At 41.5% G+C, this 23,154-nt stretch overlaps 2 protein-coding genes across 2 annotated transcripts; both read right to left on the minus strand.

Annotated features, from left to right (window-relative positions):
- Nucleotides 1–9,051: 9,051 nt before the first annotated feature.
- LOC137256243 (uncharacterized) lies at nucleotides 9,052–15,077 on the minus strand. The gene is made up of 2 exons (XM_067793967.1): nucleotides 14,846–15,077; nucleotides 9,052–10,053 (listed from the first exon to the last, which is right to left on the minus strand). The coding sequence occupies exons 1-2, from the start codon at nucleotides 15,060–15,062 to the stop codon at nucleotides 9,344–9,346; spliced, it is 927 nt and encodes a 308-aa protein (XP_067650068.1). The 5' UTR covers nucleotides 15,063–15,077; the 3' UTR covers nucleotides 9,052–9,343.
- A 5,132-nt stretch (nucleotides 15,078–20,209) lies between these two features.
- LOC137255610 (uncharacterized) lies at nucleotides 20,210–22,797 on the minus strand. The gene is made up of 2 exons (XM_067793050.1): nucleotides 22,620–22,797; nucleotides 20,210–20,919 (listed from the first exon to the last, which is right to left on the minus strand). The coding sequence occupies exons 1-2, from the start codon at nucleotides 22,795–22,797 to the stop codon at nucleotides 20,210–20,212; spliced, it is 888 nt and encodes a 295-aa protein (XP_067649151.1).
- Nucleotides 22,798–23,154: the final 357 nt, after the last annotated feature.

The raw sequence follows: 23,154 nt of genomic DNA on the forward strand, positions 1-23,154 counted from the left end.
CGCCCTTAAAACCACCCTTATCGACGGCAAAACTATTAAATGGGAGCACCCGAGGTGGCTTACACAGGTACAAGGCGTTATCCACCTAAACAGCCGGGACACACACACAGACATCCAAGATTACATAAACATTGCTAACACCATCACGTCTCAACCCAAAATACTCAATTACAAATCCATCAACACAAAGTAACCCACAACTACAAATCCAAACACACAATTCACATTCCTTACTCCCTACCCAAACCACCACCTCCCCCAAACCCCACCCAAAAACTGCCCCTCCCCCAAAAAACCCGCCCCCAACACCAACCCTCGTCCAACCTCTACAAAACCCACATACCCAGCAAACATCAAACACCGCACACTTATACACAAAGCCCCCACCACCCCCTCATCCAACTCCAACATTACACTCACCCCCCAAAAACTCAACCAAAACTTAAACATACTAATAGAGCTCATCACTACCATAGCCCTCCTACCCAACCCAACAGCCAAAAAAATACATACTGTAGCACGTAAACTCAACTTATATCACAAACCCCTAGCCAGTCTACTCATAGCTGTTAAAACCCTTTCATAAACTCATCCCCACTAAGCTGCTCTAGCCAACCTACTTCATCTCTCAAAATTATGTGCCCCATCCATGATCTATTATAAAGTTCTATTCCAAATTACCGCAATCATGGCTCTGATGCAGTGGAATTGTAACAGTCTCCGAGCAAATGGGCATGAGCTTAAGGCACTCATTGCCCCAAACAAAATTGCCCCCGAATTAATCTTTCTTCAGGAAACAAAACTATCCCCCAGAAATGCCTTCAAAATACCAGGCTACTTTTATATTCGGAAAGACCGCCCTCGGCCCGTAAACAACCCCGGTCCTCCTGCAGGAGGACTGGGCATATTCATATCTGATAAATTAAATTTCACAGAATTAGACCTACCAACCATAGACCTTGAAGTCCTGGCTATCAAAACCACTATTAAAAACAAAGAACTCACATTTATAAATGTATACAGACGCCCCTCAGTTAAACTAAATATAACAGATTTAGACACTATCATCAAATTTATCACCCCAAACACCTTTATCCTCGGGGACTTCAATGCTCACCACCCATCATGGGGCACCAAACCTTTCACTTGTAGAAATGGACTCATTCTATCAGACTGGTTAGACAAAAATAACCTCATCACACTACATGATAATCAGCCTACTAGAATTCCACTATCCCATTTCCAACTCCCATCCGCTATAGACCTAACAATCACCACCCCAACATTAGCAAAAGCTTGCCTATGGGAGGCACACCAAGACACCTGGGGCAGTGACCACTGCCCCATCAAAATAACAATAAATCACCTACAGACACAGCAACAACCTGACACCACTACACACGCACCCACAGAACTAAAATACAACATCAAAAAAGCAGACTGGAAAAAATTCCATAACCTATGCACCCAGCTAAACACACAAGACATATACAATCACGATATAGACACCTTTAGCAACTACACAACCACTATAATAGATATCACAAATAAATGCATCCCCACCTTTCGGCCCACCCCTGCACTAAAAACAGTCCCCTGGTGGAGCAACGAAATCACTAATGCCAGAAAGGCTAGAAAAAAGGCCCTCAACCAAGCAAAGAGGGACCGTTCAAAAATACATTTGGCTAAAAAACTCAGAAATAACACCAAAAAAGTAATCAGGGCTGCCAAAATAAACCATTGGAGGAAATTTTGTTCATCCCTCAGGCTCGACCCATCAAATTCAGGCAAATTGTGGAATAAATTTAAAGCCATACAGGGAAATTCCAAAAAACTCATTCAACCCCACCTCTCGGACCACCCCACAAACAAAGATAAGGCAAACGCGATGGCAGCCCACTTTTCGGACACAAGCAGCTCCACCAATTACCCACCCACATTCCAACAACAGATTGCAAACCACAACACCTACATCCCCGAACCACCTCACTCACACCTACCTTTTAACAAACCCATAAACATCCATGAACTCAAGGCATCACTTAGACATAAGAAAACAGCCTCAGCCCCGGGTCCAGATCATATCACCTACACAATCATCAACAAACTCCCCCCCCCCCCCCAACATGCTCTCACTCACCCTTACACTATTTAACAAAATCTGGACCCTAGGAACCCTCCCTCACTCCTGGAAAACAGCAAAGGTGGTGCCAATCCTGAAACCAGGAAAACCCGCCAACTCCCCAGACTCATTTCGACCCATTTCACTAACATCACACCTTTGCAAAACGCTGGAAACCATAGTAAATAATAGATTAAAACACCATATCCAAACCCACAATCTCATTAAACAGGACCAGAGCGGCTTCACTCCAAATCGACAAACTTTAGATCATATTTTGCATCTGGAGCATGGTGTTAGAATCGCACAAGCACAGAAACAATACACACTGGCCATCTTCATATACTTTAGTAAAGCGTTTGACATGGTTTGGCACAACGGCCTCATTAAAAAACTACAACAAAATGCCATACACGGTAATATTCTAAATTTCATTCACCATTTCCTAAAAGATAGACAAATAATAGTCAAAAGCCACAACACCCTCTCGGACCCATATCCCCAAGAAAATGGTACCCCCCAGGGCAGCATCCTATCACCAACCTTCTTTAACTTCATGATCAATGACATCTTTCCTCAAAAATGGCCTGAAATTACCACTGCCAAATTCGCAGATGACATCTCCTTTTGGATTTCCTCCACCTCAATAATGCAAGCCACTTCTAAAGCACAACGAATATTAAATCACCTCCAAAACTGGGCCCATAAGTGGGGGTTCCATATAAATGTCAACAAAACCGTGGGCATTCTCTTCAAAAAACAGCATATGCAAAATTATACACCCAAACTACACCTAAACAACCAAAAAATCAACTTTGAAAAAGAAGCAAAATTCCTAGGAGTAACTTTCGACCAACACCTAACATGGACTCCCCATATTAATAACCTGGTCAACAATTGTCAAAAAGATTTAAATTTAATGAAATGTATTCGAGGCACCACACGGGGAGCCGACAAACAAACACTTATCAACATCTATCATTGTCTTATCCAGTCGAAACTGGACTACGCCGCCCCGGTCCTGCACTCCCTCTCCCCCACCAACCTCCAGAAACTAATCTCCTTACAATACAAGGCCTTAAAACTAGCCCTAGGGGTCAGGACTGGCACCCCACTATCCACACTCCTCCTACTTACAGGCATCCCTTCAATCAGTACACGAATAAACCAAACCGCACTCAATTACTGGGCTGGGGCCCAACACAACCCAATCCACAATACCATAAAAACAAAATTCACCAACATTAAAAAATCCACCCTAAAAAAATTCAAAAACAATAAAAATATCGCTCCTTTCTACTCACACCTATCCAGTCTGCTGCATGCACAACACCTTGACACAATACAACACTCACCTCCCATAGCAAGCTACATTCACCACCTCCCCCCACCCAAAACAGATACCACACTACAACACCACATACTAAACACAACCCCTAAACCTGACACTCACACTAAAACAAACATTATCCAAACTCACCTAGACACCCACTACCCCAACCACACACACATATATACAGACGCATCTATCTCATCAAACAAAACAACAGGAATAGGTATACATGTTCAAACAACCCCACCCCTCACCACCAACTTCCACCTTACAAACCATATAAACAACACCACAGCAGAACTACTAGCAATCCTCACAGCCCTCCACACCATCCCTACCCTCCCGGCCTCCCACCTCCTCATCATAACCGACTCCCTCCCAGCCATAAATCAACTCAAAAACAAATTCTCTAAATCCCGCCCTGACCTTATCCACCAAATCACCCAACAAATCAACTATCTTTAGAAACACAACAGAATCATAACACTTCTCTGGATCCCTGCACACACACACAATACAGGCAACAACACAGCAGCTCTAACAGTTAAACTAGCAACGACCCACCCATCCCCACATATACCTTTTCACACTTCAAAAACAGAAACAAAACAACTCATCAAATCATACACATCTACACTTAATTATACACAAAACATTAACTCAAGCAAGTCCATCTGGGTCAAATCCATCATCACAAAACCCATCACCAAAACACCCACATTCTCAGACACCCCCTATCTAGACACACTTATTACACGACTTATCACCGGCAACACCAACCTAAACTACAACCTATACAGACAAAATAGACACCCAGATGGACTCTGCCCACATTGCAAAACAAAAGAAACAATATCACACATACTCACCGAATGTAAACAACAACACACCAACATCATACAACTACACAACTCAATCCCACCAAAATACCACTACGACACACACCAACTACTCAACCCGGCTAACCCAAAATCCATCTTCAACGCAATAGCAACCTTCATTCTCAACTCCTCCATAGCACACAAAATCTAAAACCGAAAACCCTTCTCCACAATATCCTTCACCTACGACCGCCAACGGTCCCACAAGCCGGCGCGCGGTCGTCTCCTCCGACGTCCGCGCCCGGCCACACGCTCTCTCCCTCACTCAAACTCCTCTACCGTCAATCTGCTTACCCCCTCCCGCACCCTCCCAAATTCCCAGCTCAGTTTTAACCTTTTACCCATCCAAATCTCCTCTCCCCCTTTGTTTTAAATTATTTTATTATATACATACAATATACTTATACCAAAAACAACATTCTTAAATAAATTGCTTATACCAAAAACATATTTTAGCACACACCACTAAGTGTTGTACCCAATCTCACCATCCCCCCCACCCACCCACTGTACATATACCACCCTAAACCTCTCACCCCTCCCCCCCCCCCTAATTTATACCTTATCTTATCATACACACCTATTTATATAGCCAAAACATTTTTATCCCCACACCTCAACAACATTAGCCAGGCCACCAACCCTATCGCCACAACCATCAACACCATAGGCCCAGGCCTTACCGTCCTTCCTACCCCCCCCCCCCCCCCCCCCCCATATTTACTATTTTTTTATTTTTTACACGCCTTATCTAACTTTATACAGCTTAACTGTATAACTCAATTTCACCCCTATGCTATACCATTCCCACCCTCATTACCCACCCACCCCCTATCCCCTATATTGCTCCTCCCCCTCCCCCACCCCAACTTTATAACCAACTATCTACTCTCCATACTTTCTAAACCTGTACCAAATATAAATAGCCCCCCCCCCCCTTTTCTTTATTTCGGCAACCCACCACTATGGTCCTCCAAATTTCCGAGGTTTACACCCTACATTTATCATTTATATGCCGACGTTAAACCCAATCAAACTGAACTGAACTGTCAAGTCACTCTGCATCTGAATAAACCTTGGAACGCTAGCAACTCTGATGTCATCATTATCCTGAATTCATCTGTTTTACTTTAAGGCGAAAAATACCGTGAGACAGCACGTGCTCAATACATTTGTACCAGCAACACTAAATTTTAGTATCATTAATATATTACAGTGACTACAAACTTACCCAGTATTTCGCCCGAGTCGGATTCAACTACAAACCAAGCCCTTGAATCCATATCAAACGTGCAGTACAGTAAGTCAGATGGAATCTCCCACTCTTCAATGTTTATCATGTTCTTTATGGCGGCCACATCATTGCGAGTCGCCTTCCTTACAGAGTACTTGGGAACAACACCAGACATGTTGAAAGAAGACCAGAAAGGCTGTGACATCTACAGATGTACAGAGAGTTGCAGTCCGTGGGTTGAAGCAGGGATGTACGTATAACTATTAAATTGTCCTATTTAGTCACAATGATTACGTGCCCTTGGAGGTGTCACGTGATTATAGCACGTGTGGAGTGGCACAATCTGGGGTCACAGTTCATAATTTTGTGAAACCCTATTTACACTATTTATGGTCACTGGCAGACTCTATATTGTATTGATTGGAACAATGTTTTATTGGTAACAGCTTCTTTAATTGCTTCTCGATTTGAATTGTAAGTGCGAAACGAATGCAAGGTAACATGTTTGGTCTGTAATTGAATAGAGTATTGTTGTTAGTCATTTCACGTAATGCCTGACCCCGAATTTCAGTCATTTCACGTAATGTCTGAAAATTTTAGTCGTTTCACGAAATGCCTAACCACAATCAGTCATTACGCGAAATGACTGATTTCACAGATTGACTGTAACATTTTTGCGTCATGACATTTTTGCGAGCGGCGACCAACAGACGTTTTTACGTCACGATATTTTTGCGACTTGCCTAATTCTCAAAACATAGTTTAGTTTGACAGTTTTAAAGCTTACTTGTACCTGAAAGTTTTATCTGGAGTAAATCCAATCACACATTAAAGTTTGCCGCTAATCTTGAACACCATTCAGTCGAGTACTTCCGCATGTATGCAGTCAGTGATGTTTTCCTAAAAACAACACTTACCGCATAGGCCAGATAACCTTAAAACAGTTCAAAGGTATTAAATTAAATGGAATGACTCTAATAAATTGGCACTGATGAAGGACCAGTTTAGTTAGTGTCGGTGAAACTGTTGATCTCCAGATAAGTGTCATGAAACCTATCCACACTTGCTCTAAGAAATGTGTGTTGCGTGGTTGGCGTCTGTCTGGACTATCGGACGTACTGATTGAGTGACTTTTGTTCAGGTATCCATTGTTTGACATATGACACGTGAGTACGAGCAATGCTAGTAAATAGTCATTCTCCGCGTTGTTCTCACTGCTTAATATGTGTATTGTCTAGATCTGAGTGAGTGAATGTGTTTAGTTTTACGCCGCACTATGCAATATTCCAGCTATATGGCGGCGGTCTGTAAAGAATCGAGTCTGGACCAGACAATCCAGTGATCAACATCATGAGCATCGATCTGCGCAATTGGGAACCGATGACATGTGTCAACCAAGTCAGCGAGCCTGACCACTCGATCCCGTTAGTCGCCTCTTACGACAAGCATTGTCGCCTTTTGTGGCAAGCATGGGTTGCTGAAGGCCTATTCTACCCCGGGACCTTCACGGGTCTTGTCTAGATCTATTCTTAATAAAATGAAATGGGGAACAATAAAGGGAAGATAGGTCAGGTTGTATGCTGATTATCCATTGCATTCCACCAGCAAATTGCGTCATGATATTTTTGCGAGCTCAAGCCAATCTTTTAGAATCTATCCATTCTTTCACTATACTGTCACGCAGATATATGCTGTAATAGTAAAACCGACGTTGCACTTACCATTTCACGACACTAATGGTAACAATGTTATAAACGGCTTTATTTATAACTTAGGGTTGTTACACAAAGGTATTGCTTATTGTTTCGCAATGCCATGTTTTTCTCCTCACGACTGTCATATCTGTAAGTTATTTGTATTCTGAAGCGGTATTCAGCTAGAGACATACTGCTTGTTTACCAGTGCGATTGCTCTTTTGGAAATAAATATGTTTAAAATATGACTTTCAGGTTCAGCTGCAAATTTCTGTTCAGACATGTCAAGGAGGCAATGACCTCTGTCTCGGATAATTCCATGGCAAGAATTGAATGTCCTGTGCACAGACACAGCCACCTCAACATTGGCAAATTTAGTAACTGATAATAGATTCAGAGACTGCTGTCTCCGTGCACATTCAAACAGAAGGGAACCGCCACGAAGACGAGAAACATTCTTCACTCCACCACAAATTCCTTGAATTGCTTTGAATATGGCAAATGGATTCAATTTAATTGGTACATTGGCAGACGCCTCAATAACTAGGAATCGAGCCCATGAGTCTGTTTTGAGTAACATGTTCAAGCGTATGATCAAAATCCAGACGTCTCATTTTTTCATTTCGAATTGAACCAGAAGTGTGCTGTGACATGGTTATTAAATAGTATTCAGCCTCCCCACTCCCCATCCGCCACTGAGTGTCAACAAGAACATTGTTCAAGAGCACCGGATATCCAGATGCAAATACAAGGGATATGGGGATGAATATGACTTGAATAGCCATCTTTGTCTAATAAATGAATTCCTCGGCTGGTTCTGCTCATAACAATTATTCATAGACAGACAGTATTCATCGGTCAACATTACCAGATTGGCCCATGAGCCACCGCCTTCTGGCATAGGACTCTAGACATTAACTACTGTAAAATCATTTATTTTCGCGCGGCTTAATTTTCGCGGAAAAAGTTTCTAATTCGCGCGATTTAATTTTCGTATATCGATGATTTGGAAATGAGAAGTCGAAAGGACCAAGACCCAAATAGTGAGTGAGTGTGCAAAAAATAGTATCTATGCACAGGGCATGGCGTGACCAGCCGATTGAACCTGACCAGTTCTACCATCCGCCAAGGTGAAGTCATGGCCAAAGTGGTGTTGAGCAACAGGAACACGGTTTCAAGCTCCCATTGCCCTCAACCACCAGGATCCCGTCCTGCACCGACACAGGGGCGCTGTTTACGACCAGCAATAGGGTGGACGCATTCGGGAGAAGAGCACTTAGCGTTACCCAGCACCCACCACGAGGAGGTGGCTCTTCACGGGTGCCTATTGAAATAAGAAGCACACTGGTTATTTCTGTGGCACACTTCGTACGCCACCTTTTAATGTGCTACATGACTATGTTGCGATAAGTTTGAAAATGTTTGAAAACCCATACACTATGGTGATTACACTTTGTATTGGTTTCAAAATTAAATGGAATTCCCACGGAATTCCACAATCTCTTGCACTGTGACGTAGATATAACGCACAATCAGAGTAAATCTGTCCCTCGTTTGACACAAAATACCTGATAGAAATAGATTGTTCAACATTAAACATAAACGCACCATGAAACGTACACTTGTAGATTAGATCAATGTGTCACTCGTGGGACGTATAGCTGTACAGTTACTTGTTGGGTGAGTTGGGAATTTAGTGTCAGCCTTAATAAAACTGGTCTGCCAATATAGTTCTCCCCTGAAATCTGTTACAAGAAACAAGACAGCAATGCATCGTGACAACGCTATACATTTTAGAATATTTTATTAAAACGAAATCTTTTTAATACACTTCCAAGGTTAACACTTGAGACTGATCATATTACAATCGATGCAAATATATCAATTTAAGTTGTACACTGGCATACATCTATATCATCTTAGTTTTTCTCACATGGTGTGTTTGTGCTTGTTGTGTGGTATAACCATACAATTGCCTCATAAATGCCCACATTCAAATTTCAGGGCAAATTCCTGATGATTTATGTATACTTTCCAGACGAGAATGAAGACACGCCTACATACTTATGTGGAGGTGTTTCAGACAACACTTAATGAAATGGCAGACAAGGAGTACAACCGATCAAGGTTTTGGGGCACCGATTGTTTAGTGTACATTTTATGAAGCGTAACAACGTTTGTCAGAGGAGCTTCGCCAATACTGTCCATTGCTGCTTTGTTTTCGGATATGATAAAGAGATGAACAGTGTCTTTTGGATCGAGGTGTTGCAATAGTTCTTTCAACAGTGCCCATGCTATGGTGTCACTATCAGCATACAATGGTGCAATTTCATTGCAGTATTCTGTCACCCGCAAACACCCATATCCCACAACACGTCCAGTATGTGATCGAGCAATGAGCATATTCTTCGCATGGCCGATGATCCAGTTTGTCAAGAAATAGTCCCTCTCACTTTCACATGTTTTCTCATCGTATGTCTTCAGCTCAGTAAACATGGCATCTTCATAGGGGACTATAGTGACACCCGAGGTCGTTCCTGCTTTAGGAATGGCCCCCAAGATGACTTCCATTGGTCCACGTTTCAGATGCACTTCATAGTGGAATGTGAAGCCACGTGTTTCGTATAGGTTTACGAAGGTGGCTGATATGGTGATGTTGGCGTCACCCACCTCCTTGAGAGATTGCATATTCACATCACGTCCGATCCCTTTGCCTCTGATGTCTTTCCGTATGAAATAGATACCACCAGCTGCTGTTGTTTCGTTGAAATACGCCAGAACCCTGCAACCTGTTAAACGAATACAGTGTATAGAGAGTGAGTAAAATGTAACGTCACATCGGCAACATTTCAGCCATATGATGGTGTGAAAGATGTGCATATCATCAAGAATGAATACATATATAAAACACAATCGACTCTGGACAGAAGACAACGACAGAAGCCACATGTTTTGAATTAGAATATGCATTATATAAATGATAAACAATACAATATAGTAAGGTTATGGTTAGGGTTATGGCGAGGCAGCCATGAAACCAGCATATATCTGCTAATTCCCATATCTAATGGTCTTACGCAAGAGACATTAAGGCTAACACTGAATTACATTACATAGGTAATGCTGGTCTTACGCAAGAGACTTTAAGGCTAACACTGAATTACATTACATAGTTGATGCTGGTCTTACGCAAGAGACATTGAGACTAACACTGAATTATATTACATAGTTAATGCTGGTCTCACACAAGAGACATTAAAGCTAACACTGAATTACATTACATTACAGATTAACACTGAAAGTGCTGTTCTTACACTTGAGACAGTAATGATAACACTGAATTACATTACACAGTGAAAGCTGGTCTTGCACAGGAGCCATTAAGGTTAATACTGATTTACAATATTATTTTCAGCGTTAGAAACGTGAATTAGAGGGAAAATAATTTCTCCTAGCAGTATGTAGAGTTCACATGAGTTATACGTTCTTTACGGTACAATAATGTGAAATGTATTCCATAGTCGGCTGTGGACTCGTTGTAACATGGTAATGTGGAATGTATGCCATATGTCCACTGTAGAGACCTTATTATACGGTAATGCGGAATCTATTCCATTGTCGACTGTCGAAGAGTTATAATATGCTAATATGGAATGTATTCCACAGTTGGCTGTCGTGCCGTTATAATATGGTAATGTGGAATGTGTTCCATGGTCGACTGTCGAGAAGTTATGATACGTAGTGTGGAATGTAGTCCATAGTCAACAGTCGAGGAGTTATAATATGCTAACATGGAATGGATTCCACACTCGGCTCTCTGGCCGTTATAACATAGTAATGTGGAATATATACCATATATCAACTGTAGAGACCTTTTAATACGGTAATGTCGATTGTATTCCATGGTGGATTGTCGAGGAGCTATGATATGTTCATATGGAATGTATTCCATGGTGGACTGTCGCGGAGTTATAATATGGTAATGTGGAATGTATTCCACAGTAGACAGTCGAGGGGTTATAATATGCTAATGTGGAGTGTATTCCATGGTCGACTGTCGAGGAGTTATAATCTGCTAATGTCGAATGTAGTCCATAGTCGGTTGTTAAGCCGTTATAGTACAGTAATGTAGAATGTATTCCACAATCGGCTGTCGAGACCTTACAATATGGTAATGTCGTATGTATTTCATGGTCGATTGTCGTGGAGTTATAAGATGGTAATGTGGAATGAATTCCATGGTGGACTGTCGAGGAGTTATAATATGGAAATGTGGAATGTATTCCACAGTAGACTGTCGAATAGTTATAATATGGTAATGTGGAATGTATTCCTTGGTGGACTGTCGAGGAGTTATAGTATAAGTTAGTAATGTGGAATGTATTCCTTGGTGGACTGTCGAGGAGTTATAGTATAAGTTAGTAATGTGGAATGTATTCCTTGGTGGACTGTCGAGGAGTTATAGTATAAGTTAGTAATGTGGAATGTATACTATGTGTTGACTGTCAAGACCTTACAATGTGGTAATGCGGAATTATTTCACAGCGGACTGTCGAGGATTTATTATATGGTAATATGGAATGCATACCATACGTCGGCTGTCGTTATAATACGGTATTCCATGCTCGACTGTCGAGGAGTTATAATATGGTAGTGTTGGATGTTTTTTCATGCTCGACTGTCGAGGAGTTATAATATGGTAATGCTGAATGTATTCCATGTGTCGACTGTCAAGACCTTACAATATGGTAATATGGAATGTACTCTATGGTCAGCTGTTGAGGAGTAATGATATGGTAATGTTGAATGTATACCATGTGTCGACTTTCAAAACGTTACAATATGGTAATGTGGAATATATTCCACAGTAGACTGTCGAGGAGGTATAATATGGTAATGTGGAATGTGTTCCACAGTAGACAGTCGAGGAGTTATAATACGGTAATGTGGAATGTATTCCTTGGTGGACTGTCGAGGAGTTATAGTATAAGTTAGTAATGTGGAATGTATTCCTTGGTGGACTGTCGAGGAGTTATAGTATAAGTTAGTAATGTGGAATGTATACTATGTGTTGACTGTCAAGACCTTACAATGTGGTAATGCGGAATTATTTCACAGCGGACTGTCGAGGATTTATTATATGGTAATATGGAATGCATACCATACGTCGGCTGTCGTTATAATACGGTATTCCATGCTCGACTGTCGAGGAGTTATAATATGGTAGTGTTGGATGTTTTTTCATGCTCGACTGTCGAGGAGTTATAATATGGTAATGCTGAATGTATTCCATGTGTCGACTGTCAAGACCTTACAATATGGTAATATGGAATGTACTCTATGGTCAGCTGTTGAGGAGTAATGATATGGTAATGTTGAATGTATACCATGTGTCGACTTTCAAAACGTTACAATATGGTAATGTGGAATATATTCCACAGTAGACTGTCGAGGAGGTATAATATGGTAATGTGGAATGTGTTCCACAGTAGACAGTCGAGGAGTTATAATATGGTAATGTGGAATGTATTCCACAGAAGACTGTCGAATAGTTATAATACGGTAATGTGGAATGTATTCCTTGGTGGACTGTCGAGGAGTTATAGTATAAGTTAGTAATGTGGAATGTATTCCTTGGTGGACTGTCGAGGAGTTATAGTATAAGTTAGTAATGTGGAATGTATACTATGTGTCGACTGTCAAGACCTTACAATGTGGTAATGCGGAATTATTTCACAGTGGACTGTCGAGGATTTATTATAAGGTAATATGGAATGCATACCATACGTCGGCTGTCGTTATAATACGGTAATGTAGAATGTATTCCATAGTCGGTATTCCATGCTCGACTGTCGAGGAGTTATTATATGCTAATGTGGAATATGTTCCATGGTCGACTGTCGAGGAGTTATGATATGATAGTGTTGAATGGTTTTTCATGCTCGACTGTCGAGGAGTTATAATATGGTAATGTTGAATGTATACCATATGTCGGCTGTCGTTATAATACGGCAATGTAGAATATATACCATACTCGGTATTCCCTGGTCGACTGTCGCGAATTTATAATATGCTAATGTGGAATGTATTCTATGGTCGACTGTCGAGGAGTTATAATATGGTAATGGTGAATGTATACCATGTGTCGACTTTCAAAACGTTACAATATGGTAATGTGGAATTTATTCCACAGTAGACTGTCGAGGAGGTATAATATGGTAATGTGGAATATATACCATATGTCGACTGTCTATTGGTTATGATGTTATAATACAGAAGCGTTGCGATGCTGTGGAGCCTTTATACAATGGCAATGATGGGATTATATACTATACTGGTTGTTATGATCATGTATATTCAATAAGTTCCGTGTTGACGCATGTTGTGTATTTTCAATCTCAGGTGTCTGTGTTTAATGTTGTGTCATTAACGCTTATATTGATGTAAATTATACTGCTGTTGTCAGCTGTGCAATTGCCCACAGAAGCTGTACGTATATTTATTGCTGGACTGCAGCTATGTGCATATGTTGTTCTACTACCGATGCTGTAAAACCTCCAGTTGTTGGTGCTGCTGCAGCATTGAACACGGTTCCAGAGGTTTTTCTCTACGGGAGTTGTCATCTCTAGTTTACGTGTTGGGCTTGAACGTGTATTCGTTGTTGTATGATGTTGTATGTAGAATTTGGGTTTTGTGATGAAGTAGTGTAATTAAATCTGCACGTCTATTCCAGTTCTCGGCCCCTTGTTGGTCTTAAATACGAGTCATTTAAGCTGACACTGAATTATAACAAATAGTGAATGCTGGTCTTACACACGAGATATTAAGATTAATATTGAATTACATTAAATAGTGAATGGTGGTCTTAGACACGAACCATTGAGACTAAGAGTGATTTACTATATACCTGAATGCTATTCTTACACACAAATTATTTATGCCATCACTGAATTACAATGCATGTATATGGTGAATGCTTGTCTTACACACAGTCATTGGGGATAACACTGAATTCCAATGAATAGTGCATGCTGGTTTTACACACTGATTTTAAGCAGATAGCGATTGTTGGTCTTACACAAGAGACAAAAAAGGCTGGCATTTTTCAGAGATGGCGGATCTAACACACACGAGACATTAAGTCTAACAATGATTCAGTGAATGCCAGTAAATGCGGGTCTTCTCCGAAAAGCAAACTGGCTTTTTTGTAAGACTGACTTATGATGCAGCATTTCCCATAGGCCCCCTTTACCGTACATTAAAACGTACCAAGTGGAGTATCTAGGCCAGCGGCAGCGGTGGTACAAATTACACTGGCATTCGCATACAAAGGTTAATATTACCTCCTCACGAGATACAGTTCCATTAACATGCTTGTACGTAACATGAAGACAGTTACCCATTGTGTCCCGCTGAAGCAACTTTACACGTCCAAGAAAAATACTTTTGATAAAGCGTAACGCACCATTACACACACACACACACGCGCGCGCGCACAGACCACCACAACATCCATCCTGATAGTATTATTCATTCGGACCAGCAACGTTAAATGTTTCATTGCACTGAATACAAACTTACCCAGTATTTCGCCCGAGTCGGATTCAACTATAAACCAAGCCCTTGAATCCATATCAAACGTGCAGTACAGTAAGTCAGATGGAATCTCCCACTCTTCAATGTTTATCATGTTCTTTATGGCGGCCACATCATTGCGAGTCGCCTTCCTGACAAAGTACTTGGGAACAACACCAGACATGTTGAAGGAGACCAGAAAGGCTGTGATATCTACAAACATACAGAGAGTTGCAGTCCGCGTGGTTCAGCAGGATGTAGCTGTCAAATTGCTCTAATTTAGTCACAATGATCACGTGCCCTTTGAGGTGTCGCGTATCTAGAGCACGACTGCTCGGGTTGAATGCGTTTAGGTATGAGGTGTTGTCGGAGCTATAGATTACTTTTTCAGGAAAATATCGTTACTGCAAAAGAGCGTTATAAGTCATGCCCCAACCCCACAACCTCCATCCTTTCCTAAAATAATAATCTGTAGCTCCGACAACACCTCATACCTAAACGCATACAACACGGGTGCATCACTGAACCATTTGCCCCTTTCCATGCCCTCATGCTGTTGGTCAGTGGATTGTCTGGTCCAGACTCGATTATTTACAGACCGCCGCCATGTAGATGGAATATTGCATAGTGCGGCGTAAAACTAAACTCACCCACTCACTCACTCTTCCATCCCTGTAATGCCATTGGACACCTAGTTGTAGTCGTGTCAGGAAAAGGTCAGTGTTTGGTCTATATGCCCGATTTCTCTCTTCTCTCGGACGGTTTCTGCCATAATCGCGTCCACAAGCGAGAGACGGTGCTGTAAAGTGTCACCCAACGGCACACTGGGATTTCCCTGCTTCCTAATGTCAGCGATATAACGGGCTGTAGCATTCAACCTCGTCATTTTCAGTCTTCGTTTACAACGTACATTTCGTAATGACACCATGAATTTGATTTTGGCGTTTACACTCGATGTCCCTACACATTTCCGACACATTGCACGTGTTTACATGAAAAAACTTTCTGTTTGTATGGCACACGCTACAAACACAGGAATTGTCTTGATAACGACTGCTGTCAAAATATTCCGAAATCAAGGGCGAGAAACATCTTTGTTTTTGTTCCCTATAATTTCCCTCTTACTGGTGTAAGAGTGCATAATGTCAGTCTTTTCACGCAAAATCAGGTACGGATAATTGATGGTAAACACGCACTATGTGATGTGATATGCCCACTTTGGCAAACATGTTCACTTGAATGAATGATGTGATTACATCATTTATGCTGAACGTCAAGAGTGGATATTGAACAGTAAATACGAGGCAGGGGTGCCTTACATCGTCCTGTGTCTCAGATTGAATTTGTTCTACCCAATCAGCATTCAGGAAAAAGCCCCAACAAACTACAAATGTTGTCTCGATGCCTACTACGCTGCATTTACAGACGGTAGTTCAGTCTCTCGTCATACTCAGCCAGCAAATTGTTCCACGAAGTCCTGGATGATAGTGTTAGATAAACTCGACGAAGCAGTGGAGACAAGCCCCTTCAAGTAACCGAAGTGACTCTGTGAACCTATCGCTGACACAAAATTTGCGTTTCAGATGCCAGTTTAATCACATATATATTTCGAATATTAAAGGAACGCCTCTTTAGCATTTCACAATCTTAATGCATGAAGTCTATCGATACAGAAAATTCATCGCGATGAGTTCAAATACACTGAAGATGTGTTTACTGCTAAGGCGTTCTGGAGACATGAAACTACTCTCATACACTGCATTGTAAACATACTGAGTAACTTTCCCCTGCTACTGAGTGACGCTAGTTCACCAGTATTGAATATTATACTTTAAATCATAATTTCACCATACTATTTTCATCTCTTTTCCTAGAATTATTTCATCACTGCTCCGGAAAAGGAACCCCGCATCCGGAAAAGGAATCTAAACAAAAACCAATACACAAAGGCCTGCTCAGAATAGAGTGTGCTTCATTAGATGTTATGGACGAACTGAACAGGTACCAAGACCCCCAGATACTTGAACCGCCTCACGATTTTTATATTTACTTTGTCCATATTATGTACTTTTATCTGAAATATTGTAAATATGTTTTACTGAGTGAGATGAAAATGCACAGAGAGACTTCGGGTGATCCTGGCACAGTCAGTCTAAAAAGACTCTCCAACCCCACCAAGAACTTTGCGGAGAATATGAAGGCTTCCCAGTGCTGCAGCCTTCTGGTTTACCCAGAGCAGTGTCAGAAGGGATGTGCCCACGCGCACTCTTTTGATCTGCGCCATGAGATCAAAAAGTGCCAAACCAAGGGCACCGGGTACAAAAGGGATTCTGACGACAATGTACATAGGATGCAAGCGAGACATTTCAAAAGCGAGGTGCGCATTTATAGCATGCGTTTCCTGAATCTTGCCAATCACTTTGCTGTCATAAGGGACAGAAAATTGAATGAGATAAACATATTCATTGGCATTATGAAAAAGGACAAGATAAGGCTTGATGTCTAGAATTTGTTTTTTACAAAGAAATTGTAATCTCAAATATGACACATGTTACATTTGACCACTTTCTAAATGGTGGTTCTCACATTTGAGTAAAACCCCAACTTAAGTCAAAACTCAGACTTAAGTTTGTTTCCAGAAATCGAGGCCTGGACATATTATTGCTCCAACTGGTTGAAGCCATGTCTTATTATCTCGTGCCGTGGCTCACAATATCAGTTCCTTTATAATCTAGTGCCAACAGATCATCGTCCATGTATCTAGTGTCGTGGCCTATAACATCAGATCCAGTATAATCTAATGTGGACAGATCATGCCCTACTGATTGAAGCTATGACCATGTACCTCGTGTCGTGGCCTACAACATCAGATCCTGTATAATCAAGTGTGGACAGTTCATGCCTAACTGGTTGAAGCTATGCCCATGTACCTTGTATCGTGGCCTACAACATCAGATCCTGTATAATCTAGTGTGGACAGATCATGCCCTACTGGTTGAAGCTATGCCCTTGTACCTTGTGTCGTGGCTTGCAACATCAGCTCCTGTATAATCGGATCGGGACAGACCATCGCCCTACTGGTTGAAGCTATGCCCATGTACCATGTGTCGTGGCTTGCAACATCAGCCCCTGTATAATCTAGTGTGAACAGATCATGCCCTACTGGTTGAAGCTATGCCCATGTACCTTGTGTCGTGGCTTGCAACATCAGATCCTGTATAATCTAGTGTGACAGACCATGCCCTACTGGTTGAAGCTATGCCCATATACCTTGTGTCGTGGCCTACAACATCAGCTCCTGTATTATCTAGTGTGGTCAGATCATACTCTACTGGTTGAAGCTATGCCCATATACCTTGCGTCGTGGCCTACAACATCAGCTCCTGTATTATCTAGTGTGGTCAGATCATGCACTACTGGTTGAAGCTATGCCCATGTACCATGTGTCGTGGCTTGCAACATCAGCCCCTGTATAATCTAGTGTGGACAGATCATGCCCTACTGGTTGAAGCTATGCCCATATACCTTGTGTCGTGGCCTACAACATCAGCTCCTGTATTATCTAGTGTGGTCAGATCATACTCTACTGGTTGAAGCTATGCCCATATACCTTGTGTCGTGGCCTACAACATCAGCTCCTGTATTATCTAGTGTGGTCAGATCATGCACTACTGGTTGAAGCTATGCCCATGTACCATGTGTCGTGGCTTGCAACATCAGATCCTGTATAAATCTAGTGTGGACAGATCATGCCTTACTGGTTGACGCTATGCCCATGTACCTTGTGTCGTGGCTTGCAACATCAGATCCTGTATAATCTAGTGTGAACAGATCATGCCCTACTAGTTGAAGCTATGCCCATGTACCTTGTGTCGTGGCTTGCAACATCAGCTCCTGTATAATCTAGTGTGACAGACCATGCCCTACTGGTTGAAGCTATGCCCATATACCTTGTGTCGTGGCCTACAACATCAGCTCCTGTATTATCTAGTGTGGTCAGATCATACTCTACTGGTTGAAGCTATGCCCATGTACCTTGCGTCGTGGCCTACAACATCAGCTCCTGTATTATCTAGTGTGGTCAGATCATGCACTACTGGTTGAAGCTATGCCCATGTACCATGTGTCGTGGCTTGCAACATCAGATCCTGTATAAATCTAGTGTGACAGATCATGCCTTACTGGTTGACGCTATGCCCATGTACCTTGTGTCGTGGCTTGCAACATCAGATCCTGTATAATCTAGTGTGAACAGATCATGCCCTACTAGTTGAAGCTATGCCCATGTACCTTGTGTCGTGGCTTGCAACATCAGATCCTGTATAATCTAGTGTGGACAGTTCATGCCCTACTGGTTGAAGCTATGCCCATGTACCTTGTGTCGTGGCCTACAACATCAGATCCTGTATAATCTAGTGTAGACAGATCATGACCTACTGGTTGAAGCTATGCCCATGTATCATGTGTCGTGGCCTACAACATCAGATCCTGTATAATCTAGTGTAGACAGATCATGCCCTACTAGTTGAAGCTATGCCCATGTACCTTGTGTCGTGGCCTACAACATCAGATCCTGTATAATCTAGTGTGGACAGTTCATGCCCTACTGGTTGAAGCTATGCCCTTGTACCTTGTGTCGTGGTCTACAACATCAGATCCTGTATAATCTAGTGTGGACAGTTCATGCCCTACTGGTTGAAGCTATGCCTATGTAGCTCATGTCGCCTGATAAAAATGGAAACAAATAGTTCAAGGAATTATCAAGATTTTGATGAACACATGATAATCACACTACCTAACATTTGTCAACATGAAGTCGAAATCGTATAATAGATTTAGTTTTTATGAGAGTCAATATTATGACGAAGCCTTTCTTAATGTTCTGCATCAGTATCAATGTGTCAATCGTGGGACGTAGAGTAGTACAGGCACTTTTAGTGGGCGCGGACAGTGTAGCGTCAGCCTTAGTCAGCTTTGCAGATCATACCAATGTGTCACTCGTCGGACGTACAGCTTCCAATATTTTCTTACCTGTAATCTAGTACATGAAACGAGACAACAATGCATCGTAACAACACTAAACATTTTATACTATTTTATTAAGAAGAAATCTTTGGAATACATGTCCAATATTCACACTTGAGACTGAATTATTACAATCGATGCAAATATATCATTTTAAGTTGTACACTGTCATACATGTACATCATTTCATTTTTTCTCACATGGTATGTTTATGCTTAACCATATAATGCATGGTATGTTTGACCATAAAATTACCTTAAATGACAACAAATTTGGCAAATACCTGATAATTCATGTACATTTTCCAGAAGAGAATGAAGACACGCCTAGTTATGTCGAGGTGTTTCAGACAACACTTAATGCAATGGCGGATAAGGAATACAACCGATCAAGATTTTGGGGCACCGATTGTTTAGTGAACATTTTATGAAGCGTAAAAACGTTTGTCAGAGGAGCTTCGCCAATACTCTCCATCACTGCTTTGTTTTCGGATGTGATAAAGAGATGGACGGTGTCTTTTGGATCGAGGTGTTGCAATAGTTCTTTCAACAGTGCCCATGCTATGGTATCACTATCAGCATACAATGGTGCAATTTCATTGCAGTATTCTGTCACCCGCAAACACCCATATCCCACAACACGTCCAGTATGTGATCGAGCAATGAGAATGTTCTTTGCATGGCCGATGATCCAGTTTGTCAAGAAATAGTCCCTCTCACTTTCACATACTTTCTCATCGTATGACTTCACCTCAGTAAACATGGCATCTTCATAGGGGACTATAGTGAGACCCGAGGTCGTTCCTGCTTTAGGAATGACCCCCAAGATGACTTCCACTGGTCCACGTCTCTGGTGTACGTCATAGTAGATCGTGAAGCCACGGGTTTCGTAAAGGTTTACGTAGGTTGCTGATATGGTGATGTTGGCGTTAGCCGCTGCCTTGAGGGATTGCATGTTCACATCACGTCCGATCCCTTTGCCTCTGAGGTCTTTCCTTATGAGATAGATACCACCAGCTACTGTCTTCTCGTTGAAATACGCCAAGCACCGGCAACCTGTCAAACGAACACAATGTATAGAGAGTGAGTAAAATGTAACGTCACATCGGCAACATTTCAGCCACATGGTGATGACAAAGATGTATATATTATGAAAAAGGAATAAATTTTAAAAACAACCCTACTGAATATGGACAAAAGACAACGAGAGTACCACCTGCTTTGAATAAAAATATGCATGGTTTCATACAGAAGAACACCAAACAAATGAATACAATATATAATAGGATTATGTTTGACTTTAGTCTGCGAAATGAACCTGATCGTCAGGCTTGCTTACTACTCTTTGAGGATTGGTTTAATCACTTTAACGCTGCCGACATGACCCCAGTATTGCATCGACCAAGACAAGAGAATCCAGTAATTGATCGTTTGCTTAATATGTCTACTAAATAGGATATTATGTCATACATCAACAGAATCTGCACTCCTGATTCTCTTAGTCGCCTCCTAAGTTGCTTATGTCCATTTCTGTCCAGGATCTTTTGCTGGAGGAGTGATTTACCGTCGCCCATCCTTGGGAAGTTGATGACAGGAAAGTCAAATACTTGATATATGTGGTCCACGTGGACGCAGCCACATTGAAACTAACTCGTAATTGCCAATTCCGTTACACACGAGACATTACGGGTAACTTGAGCCACAATAGATTGTGAATGCTAGTCTTACACACAAGACGTCAAGACTAACACTGAAATACAATAGATAGTGCATGCTGGTCTTGCACGCGACTAAGTAAGGCTAAAACTGAATGACAAGAAATAGTAAATGCTCGTCTTACACACGAGCTATTCAGGTCAACATTTAATTACAGGGCATGTATATAGTGAATGCTCAAGCTGTTTGGTAGCACATGAATTTATTTGGGGTACATACAGTAAAGGTTTGGCTAACCCAGCAGGGTTGAGTTGCACGTGAAAGTGGCATCACGTATCACGTGAGAGAGGTTTGTAGTGTCTGAAGAGGAACGTGCAATCATTCGCAGTCTTCGCACTGTGCAGTCGAGCAGCTTTCTCCATTAAACTGAAGGACTCAATGGCTCCGTATGGAAGTTGTTAATGCAGTTGAGGCCGTATGGTAACTATGTGTATGTTCAAGTGTTTGGACAAAGTGAGGTTTGCATGCAGCTGTGAGACCTGTATATAGCGAACGAGGATGGAGCAGACCTTGGTGACAATGTCCTGGAACTATCACATAAGTATTCTTTTCATTTTTATTTTATAACATGTTCGGTAAAATATGTTACATAAATGTATATGAAATTTGAAGTTTAATATTGTTTAAATGTTTGTGTTCCATTATTTTCTTAAATTGTTATTACTGCCCGCACATCAAAGTTATCTTTGCAAACATTGTTTGTCTATGAAAACATCATAGAACATGTAATTTAAAAAGATAAAAAAACAAAGAGGAAGCCCCTGTGCGCCTGTAAACTGCGGTGGACAGTTTGTTATACAAAATAAACATTTTATGATCGCAGAAAATTATAACATAAATATAGCACATACATATGTAGGGCTGCACACACCAATTCTCATTCCGCATACAGGCATACATATAAGGATACACACGCACACGCACATACAAACACACACACAAAGACACGATCAAACCACCACAGAATCCACCCTGACTGTAACATACATTCGTATCAGCAACACCAAATGTTAGTATCATTACGATGAATACAAACTTACCCAGTATTTCGCCCGAGTCGGATTCAACTACAAACCAAGCCCTTGAATCCATATCAAACGTGCAATACATTAAGTCAGATGGAATCTCCCACTCTTCAATGTTTATCATGTTCTTTATGGCGGCCACATCATTCCGTGTCGCCTTCCTGACAAAGTACTTGGGAACAACACCAGACATGTTGAAAGGATACCAGAAAGGCTGTGATATCTACAGACGTACAGAGAGTTGCAGTCCGTGGGGTAAGCAGGGATGTACGTATAACTATCAAATTGCCCTATTTAGTCACAATGATTACGTGCCCTTCGAGGTGTCCCATGTTCATAGCACGAGTGTAGTGGCTCTGTCTAGGGGTCACAGTCCATATTTTAATAAAACCCTATTTACCCTATTAATGCTCACTGTCAAACTCTAAATTGTAATTCTTGTATTATCAAGGGGAAAACGCACAGTGTTTCTGAATATTTGATGACAGTACGTGTTAATGAAGTATGGAAATATTACAGACTAACCGACCACGCTTCACAATCTTCAATT

This window comes from Haliotis asinina, chromosome 11 (genome assembly GCF_037392515.1).
Source record: "Haliotis asinina isolate JCU_RB_2024 chromosome 11, JCU_Hal_asi_v2, whole genome shotgun sequence".
Classification (NCBI taxonomy): Eukaryota; Metazoa; Mollusca; class Gastropoda; order Lepetellida; family Haliotidae; genus Haliotis; species Haliotis asinina.

What these genes read in the sequence shown, in the direction of transcription:
- LOC137256243 (XM_067793967.1), bottom strand. Translation starts at nt 15,062, where the DNA reads ATGTTTGTAGATATCACAGCCTTTCTGGTCTCCTTCAACATGTCTGGT. An exon ending in CGACTCGGGCGAAATACTGG is followed by an intron (nt 10,054 to 14,845) that starts GTAAGTTTGTAT and finishes TTCGTTTAACAG; the next exon opens with GTTGCAGGGTTCTGGCGTAT.
- LOC137255610 (XM_067793050.1), bottom strand. Translation starts at nt 22,797, where the DNA reads ATGTCTGGTGTTGTTCCCAAGTACTTTGTCAGGAAGGCGACACGGAAT. An exon ending in CGACTCGGGCGAAATACTGG is followed by an intron (nt 20,920 to 22,619) that starts GTAAGTTTGTAT and finishes TTCGTTTGACAG; the next exon opens with GTTGCCGGTGCTTGGCGTAT.